Source organism: Buteo buteo, chromosome 3 (genome assembly GCF_964188355.1).
Source record: "Buteo buteo chromosome 3, bButBut1.hap1.1, whole genome shotgun sequence".
In the NCBI taxonomy this organism is placed as follows: Eukaryota; Metazoa; Chordata; class Aves; order Accipitriformes; family Accipitridae; genus Buteo; species Buteo buteo.
In genome coordinates this window covers 77,511,165-77,527,623 of record NC_134173.1, presented here as the reverse complement: position 1 = coordinate 77,527,623, position 16,459 = coordinate 77,511,165, and the positions used below count along the sequence as shown (strand labels likewise).

Sequence of the window (16,459 nt, the reverse complement as noted above, 5' to 3'; positions counted from 1 at the left end):
GGCTGCAAACTTGCCGGCCCCTACGAAGGGCAGCGCTACGGAGGGGCCAACACAAGCCTTTGGGGAGCCTGGCAGGGCTCCCCACGGCACAGGGCTTGCGAGCTCTGAACCAGGGCTGCCGCGACAACGGCCTGCTCCTGCAAACAGCCCTCCTCTCGCCCCTTGCACTGCCAGCCCCAGCCCCAGGGACGGCACCAGGGGGCCACGAGCCCACACAGGCAGCCTCCCTTCTCCCAGCTACAACCCCACCAGCAAGAGGGGCACCCAGACTCCCGCAGAGCACACCCAAGGGGAAAGGCCAGGCCTAAAGACAGCCTTAGCGAGCTGGGAGCAAGGCAGAGAGGGACCAAACGCGATGGAAGGGGCAGCGTCTCACGCCTGGCACACCTCCAAAGACCAGAGCAGCCTGCCAGGGCTCTGAGGAAACGGGGCCCGCTCTTCACAACCCACCCAAAAACCACACCACACGACTGCCACGGGATGACCTCAGCGACAACACCCACCTCTCCTATGCTTTTGCAATGTCTGCAGAATGCGATGCCACGTGCCATCAACGCCAAGTCTTTGAATTCTAATAGCCACACTTAAAAGCTGCCGCCAGGGTCAGATGGACACAACCTCAAGAGGAGGACGTGAAATTGGAGAATTGCGGCAAGGGACACACGCCCCGCCTCATTACTTGCATGGATGGGCCATGCAAGAGCTGCTTGCTGCAAAAGGACATCACGTGTAAGGGCTGACTCACCCCTCGGGCGCTCAAGGACCAGCATAAAAGCAGCCCAGCACCTCTCTCCCTCACACACTTCTCCCCACACCTTCTCCTCCACGGTCAACAAGGTGAGCCTCAACCCCCTTCCCCTCCTTCTCCTGCCCCACCTGCACCGTCTCTTCCACCACGCTCTGCCCCCAGCCTCAGCAGCCCTGACCGCCACACTCCCCCCGGACCCACACCGGGCCTCCCCACTCCCTCGCCCTCCTGCAACACCGCCCCTCGCATCCCCGCGCCCCTCCGCTTCCTCAACACCCTCTCTTCCAGGGCCCCTCCACACCACAGACATGGCCTGCTACGACCTCTGCCGCCCCTGCGGACCCACCCCGCTGGCTAACAGCTGCAACGAGCCCTGTGTCAGGCAGTGCGAGGACTCCCGCGTCGTCATCCAGCCTTCTACCGTGGTGGTCACCCTGCCGGGACCCATCCTCAGCTCCTTCCCCCAGAACACCGCCGTCGGATCCTCCTCATCGGCTGCCGTGGGCAACGTCCTCAGCTCCCAGGGAGTGCCCATCTCCTCCGGTGGCTTCGGAGGCCTGGGCGGCTTCGGCTTCGGAGGCCTGGGCTGCTTCGGCGGCAGAAGAGGCTGCAACCCCTGCTAAGGGCCCCTGACGCCAACCGCCCACACCCTGGAAGCCACGGCATGGATTGAGGATGCACCTCCAGGATGTTGCTCGCACGTGGGCTCAGTAACAACGGCTCCTCCTCTCAAGGCACAAAGCAAGCACCTTCTCACAAGCCAAAGACCATCGGGGACCTCCAGTCGGTTGGTCCCACCACAGGGTAGGAAGACCTCAGTGCTCTGCTAAAATCTACTACACACAAGGGACCTCAGCTCCTGGTCGCCTTCACACCGGCTCCCTTCCACCTGCCGCTCCTGCCTTTTCACTCTTTTTATCTCTCAATAAAGTTCTCCTGCATCCCAGCCTCAGACGCCTCCTCTTCCTTTCTTCTCCCATGGCTCTTCCAACCTCACCCAGCACAAAGCCAGGCCTCCAGAGGCCACCGGGCTGGCTGCAAAGGGCCTACAAGACCTCTCTTAGGAACCGTGACCCCAGCAGCAACGTCACCACACCCCGCCACGGCGGGCCTTCCAGCCCGTGACACAACCCTTTCAGTTACCCAAACAAAGGCTGGGACACGCTAATGCCCTTCTACCCACGCCTCTGACACAAGCTCCCTGTGGCAGCACACACTACACCAACCCTCTTCCCCACCACGACTCTCTGAGCAACACACCAAGCAGAAGCACAGCCAACAGAATCATTTAGCAAGGAACCTCTGCACATCATCTAGTTCAACACAAACTACTCAAGGAGGCTCAGCGCCAGCAGGCTGTCCACGACCACGTCCAGGCAGGTTTTCAGTATCTCCAAGGATGGAGACTCCAACACCTCTCTGCGCAACCAGTTCCACTGCTTCACCACCCTCACACTGAGAAAGGGCTGCCTTCTCTGCCAAGGAAATGGCACGTGTTATCAGCTTTCTCCATTCACCCTTGACCCGGCCGTGGGCACCGATGAGAAGAGTCTGACTCCCCTGTCCACACTGCCCCGCCACCCGCGATTTAGACACAGTGATGACAGGTCCCCTGCATGGTCTTCCCTCCTGGCTGAAAAGCCTCCCAGCTCTCTCCACTTCTCCTCAGACCGAAGACGCTCCAGTCCCTTCAAAGTCTTGGCCCTGCCTCCACTCGACTCGCCCCACTAAGGCCATGTCCTTCCTCCACCGGAGAGCCCTCAGCTGGACACAGGACTCCACACGGGGCCTTACCAGCGCTGAAGAGAGAGCAAGGTCACCTCCCATGACCTGCTGAAAACGCTCTCCCAACGCCGCCCTGGAGACTCTTGGCCTCTTTTGCCGCATGCGCGCATTGTTGCCTCGCAGGCAGCTCGTTCTCCACCAGCACCACGAGATCGGGCTCAGTAAAGCTGGCGGCCCCCAGCACGTCCTGGGGCCCGGCGCGATTCCTCCCCAGATGCAGGACTTTGCATCTCCTCCTGTTCAACTTCACGAGATTCCTCTCTGACCTGATCGCCAGCCACTCCTGTGTATGGTGCCACAACCATCCTGTGCCTCAGCCACTCCGCCACATTTGGCATCATCTGCCAGCTCGCTGATGGGGGCTCCACGTCCCACTGCCCAGGACATTGCTGAGGATGTTGAACCCTGTTGACCCCACATCCTATGACCATGCAAGGAGAGAAAGTGTCAAAGGCTTTACAAGAAAGTTGAGAGAAACGCCAGCCACAGCTCTCTCTCTGCGACCACAAAGCTAATCTCTTCAACGCAGACAACACGCAGGTCGGTCAAGCACCATTTCCCCTTTGTAAATTCAGGCCGACCACTCCCCGTCCCCTTCTTGTCCATCCTGGGATTGGCAGCGCTTTCCGGGAAGACTTCCTACATCACCTTCCACAGGAACAACACCAGGCTCACTGGCATCTCCTTACCCAGATCTTCCATCCTGATCTTCTTCCAAGATAGGAGGGCAAAGAGCTGTGTACCAAGTATCAGGAACCGCGCCCAGCTGCTATGACCTGTCCAAGAGAATGGAGAGGGGCCTCCCAAGGACATCGGCCAGCTCCCTCGGCATTCCTGGGTGCAACCCGTCACGCCCCGTGGACTTATGTACACCCAGTCACACAGCACTCCTTCCTACCTCCCTTCCTCTTCCTCAGCAACAAGCACTGCTCGACGGACAAACAGCCTGCAAAACACTCCCCTCCGCTCAACTGGGGCAGGCCTTGCCACTCATCAACCCTTCGGCACGCACCCACCGCCACCAGGGCCTCAGCTCTGCAGCCGCGTGCTGCATGCTCGCCTCCAACTCACCTTGGCGATCTCCAAATTCTCTTTCTGCCCCTCACACGCCCTGCAGAGAAACGGCCTCACCCTTCGGCGCTCACCCCAACTACAGACCCCAAAGGCCCTGGCTCACCACCTCCCCTGCCTGCCGCTCCCACTCCCCCTCGGCCTCTCGCCACGCTCACGGGCTCTCCAGAAACTCACCTGCCCCTCCGGGGGGCCCCACAGACAATCACACGCTCACTCCGCTTGGAAAAGACCCTTAACGGTATCGAGTCAACCACTGACGCAGCATTTGCCAAGTCCACCACTAAACCAGATCCCCACGAGCCACGTCTACATGGCTTTTCAATACCTCCCGGGATGGTGACCCCACCACTTCCCTGGGCAGACGGTTCCAGTGCTCGGCAACTCTTTGGGGGAAGAAGATGTTCCTAATATCCAATCTAAACCATCCCTGGCACAACCTCAGGCCCTTTCCTCTCATCCTAGCGCCTGTTACTAGGCAAAAGAGACTGACACCCACCTCGCTACAACCTCCTTTCGGGTAGTTGCAGAGAGCGATAAGGTCTCCCCGAGGCCTCCTTTTCTCCACACTAAACACCCCCAGCTCCCTCAGCCGCTCCTCGGAAGTCTTCTTCTCTACATCCTTCACCAGCTTCGCTGCACTTCTTTGGGCACATCACGCCACAGCCCAAGCACTGTGTCACGCCAGAGCCCAGGCTGCAAACTTGCCGGCCCCTACGAAGGGCAGCGCTACGGAGGGGCCAACACAAGCCTTTGGGGAGCCTGGCAGGGCTCCCCACGGCACAGGGCTTGCGAGCTCTGAACCAGGGCTGCCGCGACAACGGCCTGCTCCTGCAAACAGCCCTCCTCTCGCCCCTTGCACTGCCAGCCCCAGCCCCAGGGACGGCACCAGGGGGCCACGAGCCCACACAGGCAGCCTCCCTTCTCCCAGCTACAACCCCACCAGCAAGAGGGGCACCCAGACTCCCGCAGAGCACACCCAAGGGGAAAGGCCAGGCCTAAAGACAGCCTTAGCGAGCTGGGAGCAAGGCAGAGAGGGACCAAACGCGATGGAAGGGGCAGCGTCTCACGCCTGGCACACCTCCAAAGACCAGAGCAGCCTGCCAGGGCTCTGAGGAAACGGGGCCCGCTCTTCACAACCCACCCAAAAACCACACCACACGACTGCCACGGGATGACCTCACTGATGACACCCCACCTCTCCTGTCCTTTGGCCGCCTCTGCCCAATGCCCTGACACACACCTTCCACGCAAATCCTCCCAAATACCTACTTTCACTTAAAAGCTGCCGCCGCCACCGGGGTCAGACGGACACATCCTCAAGAGGAGGACATGAAAAGGGAGCGTTGCGGGAAGGAAAACACTCCTTACCTCATTACTCGTGAAGCTGTGGCATGCAAAGGCAGCATGCTTGCTGCAAAAGGCTGTCATGCGCAAAGGCTGCCCCACCCCCTCGGGCGCTCAGCGACCAGCATAAAAGCAGCCCAGCACCTCTCTCCCTCACACACTTCTCCCAACGCCTTCTCCTCCACCGTCAACAAGGTGAGCCTCAACCCCCTTCCCCTCCTTCTCCTGCCCCACCTGCACCGTCTCTTCCACCACGCTCTGCCCCCAGCCTCAGCAGCCCTGACCGCCACACTCCCCCCGGACCCACACCGGGCCTCCCCACTCCCTCGCCCTCCTGCAACACCGCCCCTCGCATCCCCGCGCCCCTCCGCTTCCTCAACACCCTCTCTTCCAGGGCCCCTCCACACCACAGACATGGCCTGCTACGACCTCTGCCGCCCCTGCGGACCCACCCCGCTGGCTAACAGCTGCAACGAGCCCTGTGTCAGGCAGTGCGAGGACTCCCGCGTCGTCATCCAGCCTTCTACCGTGGTGGTCACCCTGCCGGGACCCATCCTCAGCTCCTTCCCCCAGAACACCGCCGTCGGATCCTCCTCATCGGCTGCCGTGGGCAACGTCCTCAGCTCCCAGGGAGTGCCCGTCTCCTCCGGCGGCTTCGGCTTCGGAGGCCTGGGCTGCTTCGGCGGCGCAAGAGGCTGCTACCCATGCTAAGGGCCCTCGCCACCACCCCTGACACCAGCCACCCACACCCTCGAAGCCACGGCATGGATTGAGGACGCACCTCCGGGATGTTGCTGCCACGTGCCGCCGCCATCCACGGCTCTTCCTCGCCAGGCACAAAGCAAGCAGGGAAGCGGGCCAGCCCGGGCTGCCTGGAAACGTGGCTCACATACCTCCTCCTCTTCTCCCACTTCCCTCTTTGCATCGCCCCTTCGGCGGTGCGGCTCCGCTGCAACCAACTTCTCGCAAGCCAAAGACAACTGGCGAACTCCAGCGTGCTGCTCCCACTGCGCGGCAGGAAGATCTTGGTGCTCTGACTGACCTGTCTCACACAAGGGACCTCGGCTCACGGTCGCCCTACTCGGCCCTGAGACCGGCTCCCTGCCATTTGCCGCTCCTGACTTTTCGCTCTTTTTTTTGGTCTCTCAATAAAGTTCTCCTGCATCCCAGCCTCAGACGCCTCCTCTTCCTTTCTGCTCCCATGGCTCTTCCAACCTCACCCAGCACAAAGCCAGGCCTCCAGAGGCCACCGGGCTGGCTGCAAAGGGCCTACAAGACCTCTCTTAGGAACCGTGTCCCCAGCAACATCCACACAGACTGCCACAGCGGTCTGACACAAGCCCTTCACTTCCCCAGACAAAGGCTTGGACACGCTAACGCACTTCCACCCACGCCTCTGGCGCAAGCTCCCTATGGCAGCACGCACTACACCAACCCTCTTCCCCAGCACGACCCTCTGGGCAACACACCAAGCAGAAGCACTCCAAACAGAACCGTTTAGTGTGCAAGGAACCTCTGCACATCACCTAGTTCAAACCAACCTGCTCAAGCGGGGTCAGCTCCGGCAGGCTGTCCACGACCACGTCCAGTCAGGTTGTCAGTATCTCCACGGATGGAGACTCCAACACCTCTCTGCGCAACCGCTTCCACTGTTTCACCACCCTCACGCTGAAAAAGGGCTGCCTTCTCTGCCAAGGAAATGGCACGTCTTGTCAAGCTTTCTCTGTTCGCCCTGGCCGTGGGCACCGATGAGAAGAGTCTGACTCCCCTGTCCTCACTGCCTCCCCCATCCAGGATTTCGACACAGTGATGACGTGTCCCCTGCGTGGTCTTCCCTCCTGGCTGAAAAGCCTCCCACCTCTCTCCACTTCTCCTCAGAGCAAAGGTGCTCCAGTCCCTTCAGCGTCTTGGTGGCTCTGTCGCCACTCGACTCGCCCCACGAAGGCCACGTCCTTCCTCCACCGGAGAGCCCTCATCAGCTGCACACAGGACTCCACATGGGGCCTCACCAGCACCGAAGAGAGAGCATGATCCCCTCCCACGACCTGTTGGCAACGCTCTGCCCAACGCCGCCCTGGAGACTCTTGGCCGCTTTTGACACAAGCCTGCAAAGCTGCCTCGTAGTCAGCATGTTCTCCGCCAGCACGACAAGGTCATGCTCAGCAAAGCTGGCAGCCCCCGGCATGTCCTGGGACCCAGCGCTGTTCCTCCCCAGATGCAGGACTTTGCATCTCCTCCCGTTCAACTTCACGAGATTCCTCTCTGCCCCAATCTCCAGCCTCTCCAGCTCTCTTGGTAAAGCGACACAGCCTTCCACTGCCTCGGCCTCTCTTCCAGATTTTCCATCATCTGCCATGTCACCGATGGGTCACGCCGTCCCACTGCCCAGGACATTGCTGAGGGTGTTGAACCTTGTTGACCCCACATCCTATGACCATGCAAGGAGAGAAAGTGTCAAAGGCTTTACAAGAAAGCTGAAATAAACACCAGCCGCAGCTCTCTCCTCATCCACAGAGCTCGTTATTTCAACGTAGGAGACACGCAGGTCAGTCAAGCACCATTTCCCCTTCGTAAATCCACGCCGACCACTCCCCATCACCTTCTTGTCCTTCCTGGGCTTGACAGTGCTTTCCAGGAGGATCTTCTCCATCACCTCCCCTGGGAACAACGTCAGGCTCACCAGCCTCTGCTTGCACAGATCTCCCATCCTCATCTTCTTCAAGGTAGGAGGGCTATGAGCTCCCTGCCGGACATCAGGAACCGTGCCCAGCTGCTATGACCTGTCCAAGAGAATGGAGAGGGGCCTCCCAAGGACATCGGCCAGCTCCCTCGGCATTCCTGGGTGCAACCCGTCACGCCCCGTGGACTTACGTACACCCAGTCACACAGCACTCCTTCCTACCTCCCTTCCTCTTCCTCAGCAACAAGCACTGCTCGACGGACAAACAGCCTGCAAAACACTCCCCTCCGCTCAACTGGGGCAGGCCTTGCCACTCATCAACCCTTCGGCACGCACCCACCGCCACCAGGGCCTCGGCTCTGCAGCCGCGTGCTGCATGCTCGCCTCCAACTCACCTTGGCGATCTCCAAATTCTCTTTCTGCCCCTCACACGCCCTGCAGAGAAACGGCCTCACCCTTCGGCGCTCACCCCAACTACAGACCCCAAAGGCCCTGGCTCACCACCTCCCCTGCCTGCCGCTCCCACTCCCCCTCGGCCTCTCGCCACGCTCACGGGCTCTCCAGAAACTCACCTGCCCCTCCGGGGGGCCCCACAGACAATCACACGCTCACTCCGCTTGGAAAAGACCCTTAACGGTATCGAGTCAACCACTGACGCAGCATTTGCCAAGTCCACCACTAAACCAGATCCCCACGAGCCACGTCTACATGGCTTTTCAATACCTCCCGGGACGGTGACCCCACCACTTCCCTGGGCAGACGGTTCCAGTGCTCGGCAACTCTTTGGGGGAAGAAGATGTTCCTAATATCCAATCTAAACCATCCCTGGCACAACCTCAGGCCCTTTCCTCTCATCCTAGCGCCTGTTACTAGGCAAAAGAGACTGACACCCACCTCGCTACAACCTCCTTTCGGGTAGTTGCAGAGAGCGATAAGGTCTCCCCGAGGCCTCCTTTTCTCCACACTAAACACCCCCAGCTCCCTCAGCCGCTCCTCGGAAGTCTTCTTCTCTACATCCTTCACCAGCTTCGCTGCACTTCTTTGGGCACATCACGCCACAGCCCAAGCACTGTGTCACGCCAGAGCCCAGGCTGCAAACTTGCCGGCCCCTACGAAGGGCAGCGCTACGGAGGGGCCAACACAAGCCTTTGGGGAGCCTGGCAGGGCTCCCCACGGCACAGGGCTTGCGAGCTCTGAACCAGGGCTGCCGCGACAACGGCCTGCTCCTGCAAACAGCCCTCCTCTCGCCCCTTGCACTGCCAGCCCCAGCCCCAGGGACGGCACCAGGGGGCCACGAGCCCACACAGGCAGCCTCCCTTCTCCCAGCTACAACCCCACCAGCAAGAGGGGCACCCAGACTCCCGCAGAGCACACCCAAGGGGAAAGGCCAGGCCTAAAGACAGCCTTAGCGAGCTGGGAGCAAGGCAGAGAGGGACCAAACGCGATGGAAGGGGCAGCGTCTCACGCCTGGCACACCTCCAAAGACCAGAGCAGCCTGCCAGGGCTCTGAGGAAACGGGGCCCGCTCTTCACAACCCACCCAAAAACCACACCACACGACTGCCACGGGATGACCTCACTGATGACACCCCACCTCTCCTGTCCTTTGGCCGCCTCTGCCCAATGCCCTGACACACACCTTCCACGCAAATCCTCCCAAATACCTACTTTCACTTAAAAGCTGCCGCCGCCACCGGGGTCAGACGGACACATCCTCAAGAGGAGGACATGAAAAGGGAGCGTTGCGGGAAGGAAAACACTCCTTACCTCATTACTCGTGAAGCTGTGGCATGCAAAGGCAGCATGCTTGCTGCAAAAGGCTGTCATGCGCAAAGGCTGCCCCACCCCCTCGGGCGCTCAGCGACCAGCATAAAAGCAGCCCAGCACCTCTCTCCCTCACACACTTCTCTCAACGCCTTCTCCTCCACCGTCAACAAGGTGAGCCTCAACCCCCTTCCCCTCCTTCTCCTGCCCCACCTGCACCGTCTCTTCCACCACGCTCTGCCCCCAGCCTCAGCAGCCCTGACCGCCACACTCCCCCCGGACCCACACCGGGCCTCCCCACTCCCTCGCCCTCCTGCAACACCGCCCCTCGCATCCCCGCGCCCCTCCGCTTCCTCAACACCCTCTCTTCCAGGGCCCCTCCACACCACAGACATGGCCTGCTACGACCTCTGCCGCCCCTGCGGACCCACCCCGCTGGCTAACAGCTGCAACGAGCCCTGTGTCAGGCAGTGCGAGGACTCCCGCGTCGTCATCCAGCCTTCTACCGTGGTGGTCACCCTGCCGGGACCCATCCTCAGCTCCTTCCCCCAGAACACCGCCGTCGGATCCTCCTCATCGGCTGCCGTGGGCAACGTCCTCAGCTCCCAGGGAGTGCCCGTCTCCTCCGGCGGCTTCGGCTTCGGAGGCCTGGGCTGCTTCGGCGGCGCAAGAGGCTGCTACCCATGCTAAGGGCCCTCGCCACCACCCCTGACACCAGCCACCCACACCCTCGAAGCCACGGCATGGATTGAGGACGCACCTCCGGGATGTTGCTGCCACGTGCCGCCGCCATCCACGGCTCTTCCTCGCCAGGCACAAAGCAAGCAGGGAAGCGGGCCAGCCCGGGCTGCCTGGAAACGTGGCTCACATACCTCCTCCTCTTCTCCCACTTCCCTCTTTGCATCGCCCCTTCGGCGGTGCGGCTCCGCTGCAACCAACTTCTCGCAAGCCAAAGACAACTGGCGAACTCCAGCGTGCTGCTCCCACTGCGCGGCAGGAAGATCTTGGTGCTCTGACTGACCTGTCTCACACAAGGGACCTCGGCTCACGGTCGCCCTACTCGGCCCTGAGACCGGCTCCCTGCCATTTGCCGCTCCTGACTTTTCGCTCTTTTTTTTGGTCTCTCAATAAAGTTCTCCTGCATCCCAGCCTCAGACGCCTCCTCTTCCTTTCTGCTCCCATGGCTCTTCCAACCTCACCCAGCACAAAGCCAGGCCTCCAGAGGCCACCGGGCTGGCTGCAAAGGGCCTACAAGACCTCTCTTAGGAACCGTGTCCCCAGCAACATCCACACAGACTGCCACAGCGGTCTGACACAAGCCCTTCACTTCCCCAGACAAAGGCTTGGACACGCTAACGCACTTCCACCCACGCCTCTGGCGCAAGCTCCCTATGGCAGCACGCACTACACCAACCCTCTTCCCCAGCACGACCCTCTGGGCAACACACCAAGCAGAAGCACTCCAAACAGAACCGTTTAGTGTGCAAGGAACCTCTGCACATCACCTAGTTCAAACCAACCTGCTCAAGCGGGGTCAGCTCCGGCAGGCTGTCCACGACCACGTCCAGTCAGGTTGTCAGTATCTCCACGGATGGAGACTCCAACACCTCTCTGCGCAACCGCTTCCACTGTTTCACCACCCTCACGCTGAAAAAGGGCTGCCTTCTCTGCCAAGGAAATGGCACGTCTTGTCAAGCTTTCTCTGTTCGCCCTGGCCGTGGGCACCGATGAGAAGAGTCTGACTCCCCTGTCCTCACTGCCTCCCCCATCCAGGATTTCGACACAGTGATGACGTGTCCCCTGCGTGGTCTTCCCTCCTGGCTGAAAAGCCTCCCACCTCTCTCCACTTCTCCTCAGAGCAAAGGTGCTCCAGTCCCTTCAGCGTCTTGGTGGCTCTGTCGCCACTCGACTCGCCCCACGAAGGCCACGTCCTTCCTCCACCGGAGAGCCCTCATCAGCTGCACACAGGACTCCACATGGGGCCTCACCAGCACCGAAGAGAGAGCATGATCCCCTCCCACGACCTGTTGGCAACGCTCTGCCCAACGCCGCCCTGGAGACTCTTGGCCGCTTTTGACACAAGCCTGCAAAGCTGCCTCGTAGTCAGCATGTTCTCCGCCAGCACGACAAGGTCATGCTCAGCAAAGCTGGCAGCCCCCGGCATGTCCTGGGACCCAGCGCTGTTCCTCCCCAGATGCAGGACTTTGCATCTCCTCCCGTTCAACTTCACGAGATTCCTCTCTGCCCCAATCTCCAGCCTCTCCAGCTCTCTTGGTAAAGCGACACAGCCTTCCACTGCCTCGGCCTCTCTTCCAGATTTTCCATCATCTGCCATGTCACCGATGGGTCACGCCGTCCCACTGCCCAGGACATTGCTGAGGGTGTTGAACCTTGTTGACCCCACATCCTATGACCATGCAAGGAGAGAAAGTGTCAAAGGCTTTACAAGAAAGCTGAAATAAACACCAGCCGCAGCTCTCTCCTCATCCACAGAGCTCGTTCTTTCAACGTAGGAGACACGCAGGTCAGTCAAGCACCATTTCCCCTTCGTAAATCCACGCCGACCACTCCCCATCACCTTCTTGTCCTTCCTGGGCTTGACAGTGCTTTCCAGGAGGATCTTCTCCATCACCTCCCCTGGGAACAACGTCAGGCTCACCAGCCTCTGCTTGCACAGATCTCCCATCCTCATCTTCTTCAAGGTAGGAGGGCTATGAGCTCCCTGCCGGACATCAGGAACCGTGCCCAGCTGCTATGACCTGTCCAAGAGAATGGAGAGGGGCCTCCCAAGGACATCGGCCAGCTCCCTCGGCATTCCTGGGTGCAACCCGTCACGCCCCGTGGACTTACGTACACCCAGTCACACAGCACTCCTTCCTACCTCCCTTCCTCTTCCTCAGCAACAAGCACTGCTCGACGGACAAACAGCCTGCAAAACACTCCCCTCCGCTCAACTGGGGCAGGCCTTGCCAGTCATCAACCCTTCGGCACGCACCCACCGCCACCAGGGCCTCGGCTCTGCAGCCGCGTGCTGCATGCTCGCCTCCAACTCACCTTGGCGATCTCCAAATTCTCTTTCTGCCCCTCACACGCCCTGCAGAGAAACGGCCTCACCCTTCGGCGCTCACCCCAACTACAGACCCCAAAGGCCCTGGCTCACCACCTCCCCTGCCTGCCGCTCCCACTCCCCCTCGGCCTCTCGCCACGCTCACGGGCTCTCCAGAAACTCACCTGCCCCTCCGGGGGGCCCCACAGACAATCACACGCTCACTCCGCTTGGAAAAGACCCTTAACGGTATCGAGTCAACCACTGACGCAGCATTTGCCAAGTCCACCACTAAACCAGATCCCCACGAGCCACGTCTACATGGCTTTTCAATACCTCCCGGGACGGTGACCCCACCACTTCCCTGGGCAGACGGTTCCAGTGCTCGGCAACTCTTTGGGGGAAGAAGATGTTCCTAATATCCAATCTAAACCATCCCTGGCACAACCTCAGGCCCTTTCCTCTCATCCTAGCGCCTGTTACTAGGCAAAAGAGACTGACACCCACCTCGCTACAACCTCCTTTCGGGTAGTTGCAGAGAGCGATAAGGTCTCCCCGAGGCCTCCTTTTCTCCACACTAAACACCCCCAGCTCCCTCAGCCGCTCCTCGGAAGTCTTCTTCTCTACATCCTTCACCAGCTTCGCTGCACTTCTTTGGGCACATCACGCCACAGCCCAAGCACTGTGTCACGCCAGAGCCCAGGCTGCAAACTTGCTGGCCCCTACGAAGGGCAGCGCTACGGAGGGGCCAACACAAGCCTTTGGGGAGCCTGGCAGGGCTCCCCACGGCACAGGGCTTGCGAGCTCTGAACCAGGGCTGCCGCGACAACGGCCTGCTCCTGCAAACAGCCCTCCTCTCGCCCCTTGCACTGCCAGCCCCAGCCCCAGGGACGGCACCAGGGGGCCACGAGCCCACACAGGCAGCCTCCCTTCTCCCAGCTACAACCCCACCAGCAAGAGGGGCACCCAGACTCCCGCAGAGCACACCCAAGGGGAAAGGCCAGGCCTAAAGACAGCCTTAGCGAGCTGGGAGCAAGGCAGAGAGGGACCAAACGCGATGGAAGGGGCAGCGTCTCACGCCTGGCACACCTCCAAAGACCAGAGCAGCCTGCCAGGGCTCTGAGGAAACGGGGCCCGCTCTTCACAACCCACCCAAAAACCACACCACACGACTGCCACGGGATGACCTCACTGATGACACCCCACCTCTCCTGTCCTTTGGCCGCCTCTGCCCAATGCCCTGACACACACCTTCCACGCAAATCCTCCCAAATACCTACTTTCACTTAAAAGCTGCCGCCGCCACCGGGGTCAGACGGACACATCCTCAAGAGGAGGACATGAAAAGGGAGCGTTGCGGGAAGGAAAACACTCCTTACCTCATTACTCGTGAAGCTGTGGCATGCAAAGGCAGCATGCTTGCTGCAAAAGGCTGTCATGCGCAAAGGCTGCCCCACCCCCTCGGGCGCTCAGCGACCAGCATAAAAGCAGCCCAGCACCTCTCTCCCTCACACACTTCTCTCAACGCCTTCTCCTCCACCGTCAACAAGGTGAGCCTCAACCCCCTTCCCCTCCTTCTCCTGCCCCACCTGCACCGTCTCTTCCACCACGCTCTGCCCCCAGCCTCAGCAGCCCTGACCGCCACACTCCCCCCGGACCCACACCGGGCCTCCCCACTCCCTCGCCCTCCTGCAACACCGCCCCTCGCATCCCCGCGCCCCTCCGCTTCCTCAACACCCTCTCTTCCAGGGCCCCTCCACACCACAGACATGGCCTGCTACGACCTCTGCCGCCCCTGCGGACCCACCCCGCTGGCTAACAGCTGCAACGAGCCCTGTGTCAGGCAGTGCGAGGACTCCCGCGTCGTCATCCAGCCTTCTACCGTGGTGGTCACCCTGCCGGGACCCATCCTCAGCTCCTTCCCCCAGAACACCGCCGTCGGATCCTCCTCATCGGCTGCCGTGGGCAACGTCCTCAGCTCCCAGGGAGTGCCCGTCTCCTCCGGCGGCTTCGGCTTCGGAGGCCTGGGCTGCTTCGGCGGCGCAAGAGGCTGCTACCCATGCTAAGGGCCCTCGCCACCACCCCTGACACCAGCCACCCACACCCTCGAAGCCACGGCATGGATTGAGGACGCACCTCCGGGATGTTGCTGCCACGTGCCGCCGCCATCCACGGCTCTTCCTCGCCAGGCACAAAGCAAGCAGGGAAGCGGGCCAGCCCGGGCTGCCTGGAAACGTGGCTCACATACCTCCTCCTCTTCTCCCACTTCCCTCTTTGCATCGCCCCTTCGGCGGTGCGGCTCCGCTGCAACCAACTTCTCGCAAGCCAAAGACAACTGGCGAACTCCAGCGTGCTGCTCCCACTGCGCGGCAGGAAGATCTTGGTGCTCTGACTGACCTGTCTCACACAAGGGACCTCGGCTCACGGTCGCCCTACTCGGCCCTGAGACCGGCTCCCTGCCATTTGCCGCTCCTGACTTTTCGCTCTTTTTTTTGGTCTCTCAATAAAGTTCTCCTGCATCCCAGCCTCAGACGCCTCCTCTTCCTTTCTGCTCCCATGGCTCTTCCAACCTCACCCAGCACAAAGCCAGGCCTCCAGAGGCCACCGGGCTGGCTGCAAAGGGCCTACAAGACCTCTCTTAGGAACCGTGTCCCCAGCAACATCCACACAGACTGCCACAGCGGTCTGACACAAGCCCTTCACTTCCCCAGACAAAGGCTTGGACACGCTAACGCACTTCCACCCACGCCTCTGGCGCAAGCTCCCTATGGCAGCACGCACTACACCAACCCTCTTCCCCAGCACGACCCTCTGGGCAACACACCAAGCAGAAGCACTCCAAACAGAACCGTTTAGTGTGCAAGGAACCTCTGCACATCACCTAGTTCAAACCAACCTGCTCAAGCGGGGTCAGCTCCGGCAGGCTGTCTGCGACCACGTCCAGTCAGGTTGTCAGTATCTCCAAGCATGGAGACTCCAACACCTCTCTGCGCAACCGGTTCCACTGTTTCACCACCCTCACGCTGAAAAAGGGCTGCCTTCTCTGCCAAGGAAATGGCACGTCTTGTCAAGCTTTCTCTGTTCGCCCTGGCCGTGGGCACCGATGAGAAGAGTCTGACTCCCCTGTCCTCACTGCCTCCCCCATCCAGGATTTCGACACAGTGATGACGTGTCCCCTGCGTGGTCTTCCCTCCTGGCTGAAAAGCCTCCCACCTCTCTCCACTTCTCCTCAGAGCAAAGGTGCTCCAGTCCCTTCAGCGTCTTGGTGGCTCTGTCGCCACTCGACTCGCCCCACGAAGGCCACGTCCTTCCTCCACCGGAGAGCCCTCATCAGCTGCACACAGGACTCCACATGGGGCCTCACCAGCACCGAAGAGAGAGCATGATCCCCTCCCACGACCTGTTGGCAACGCTCTGCCCAACGCCGCCCTGGAGACTCTTGGCCGCTTTTGACACAAGCCTGCAAAGCTGCCTCGTAGTCAGCATGTTCTCCGCCAGCACGACAAGGTCATGCTCAGCAAAGCTGGCAGCCCCCGGCATGTCCTGGGACCCAGCGCTGTTCCTCCCCAGATGCAGGACTTTGCATCTCCTCCCGTTCAACTTCACGAGATTCCTCTCTGCCCCAATCTCCAGCCTCTCCAGCTCTCTTGGTAAAGCGACACAGCCTTCCACTGCCTCGGCCTCTCTTCCAGATTTTCCATCATCTGCCATGTCACCGATGGGTCACGCCGTCCCACTGCCCAGGACATTGCTGAGGGTGTTGAACCTTGTTGACCCCACATCCTATGACCATGCAAGGAGAGAAAGTGTCAAAGGCTTTACAAGAAAGCTGAAATAAACACCAGCCGCAGCTCTCTCCTCATCCACAGAGCTCGTTCTTTCAACGTAGGAGACACGCAGGTCAGTCAAGCACCATTTCCCCTTCGTAAATCCACGCCGACCACTCCCCATCACCTTCTTGTCCTTCCTGGGCTTGACAGTGCTTTCCAGGAGGATCTTCTCCATCACCTCCCCTGGGA

The 16,459-nt window shown here is 60.6% G+C and overlaps 4 protein-coding genes across 4 annotated transcripts; all 4 read left to right on the top strand.

Annotated features, from left to right (window-relative positions):
- Nucleotides 1–803: 803 nt before the first annotated feature.
- On the top strand, nt 804–1,700 carry LOC142029561 (feather keratin-like). Its single transcript, XM_075024418.1, has 2 exons — nt 804–837; nt 1,037–1,700. The coding sequence occupies exon 2, from the start codon at nt 1,057–1,059 to the stop codon at nt 1,369–1,371; it is 315 nt and encodes a 104-aa protein (XP_074880519.1). The 5' UTR covers nt 804–837; nt 1,037–1,056; the 3' UTR covers nt 1,372–1,700.
- Nucleotides 1,701–4,998: 3,298 nt separating this feature from the next.
- Nucleotides 4,999–6,119, top strand: LOC142029560 (feather keratin 1-like). The gene is made up of 2 exons (XM_075024417.1): nt 4,999–5,146; nt 5,346–6,119. The coding sequence occupies exons 1-2, from the start codon at nt 4,999–5,001 to the stop codon at nt 5,660–5,662; spliced, it is 465 nt and encodes a 154-aa protein (XP_074880518.1). The 3' UTR covers nt 5,663–6,119.
- Nucleotides 6,120–9,420: 3,301 nt separating this feature from the next.
- LOC142029559 (feather keratin 1-like) lies at nt 9,421–10,541 on the top strand. The gene is made up of 2 exons (XM_075024415.1): nt 9,421–9,568; nt 9,768–10,541. Exons 1-2 carry the CDS (start codon nt 9,421–9,423, stop codon nt 10,082–10,084), a joined length of 465 nt encoding a protein of 154 aa, XP_074880516.1. The 3' UTR covers nt 10,085–10,541.
- Nucleotides 10,542–13,842: 3,301 nt separating this feature from the next.
- On the top strand, nt 13,843–14,963 carry LOC142029558 (feather keratin 1-like). Its single transcript, XM_075024414.1, has 2 exons — nt 13,843–13,990; nt 14,190–14,963. Exons 1-2 carry the CDS (start codon nt 13,843–13,845, stop codon nt 14,504–14,506), a joined length of 465 nt encoding a protein of 154 aa, XP_074880515.1. The 3' UTR covers nt 14,507–14,963.
- Nucleotides 14,964–16,459: the final 1,496 nt, after the last annotated feature.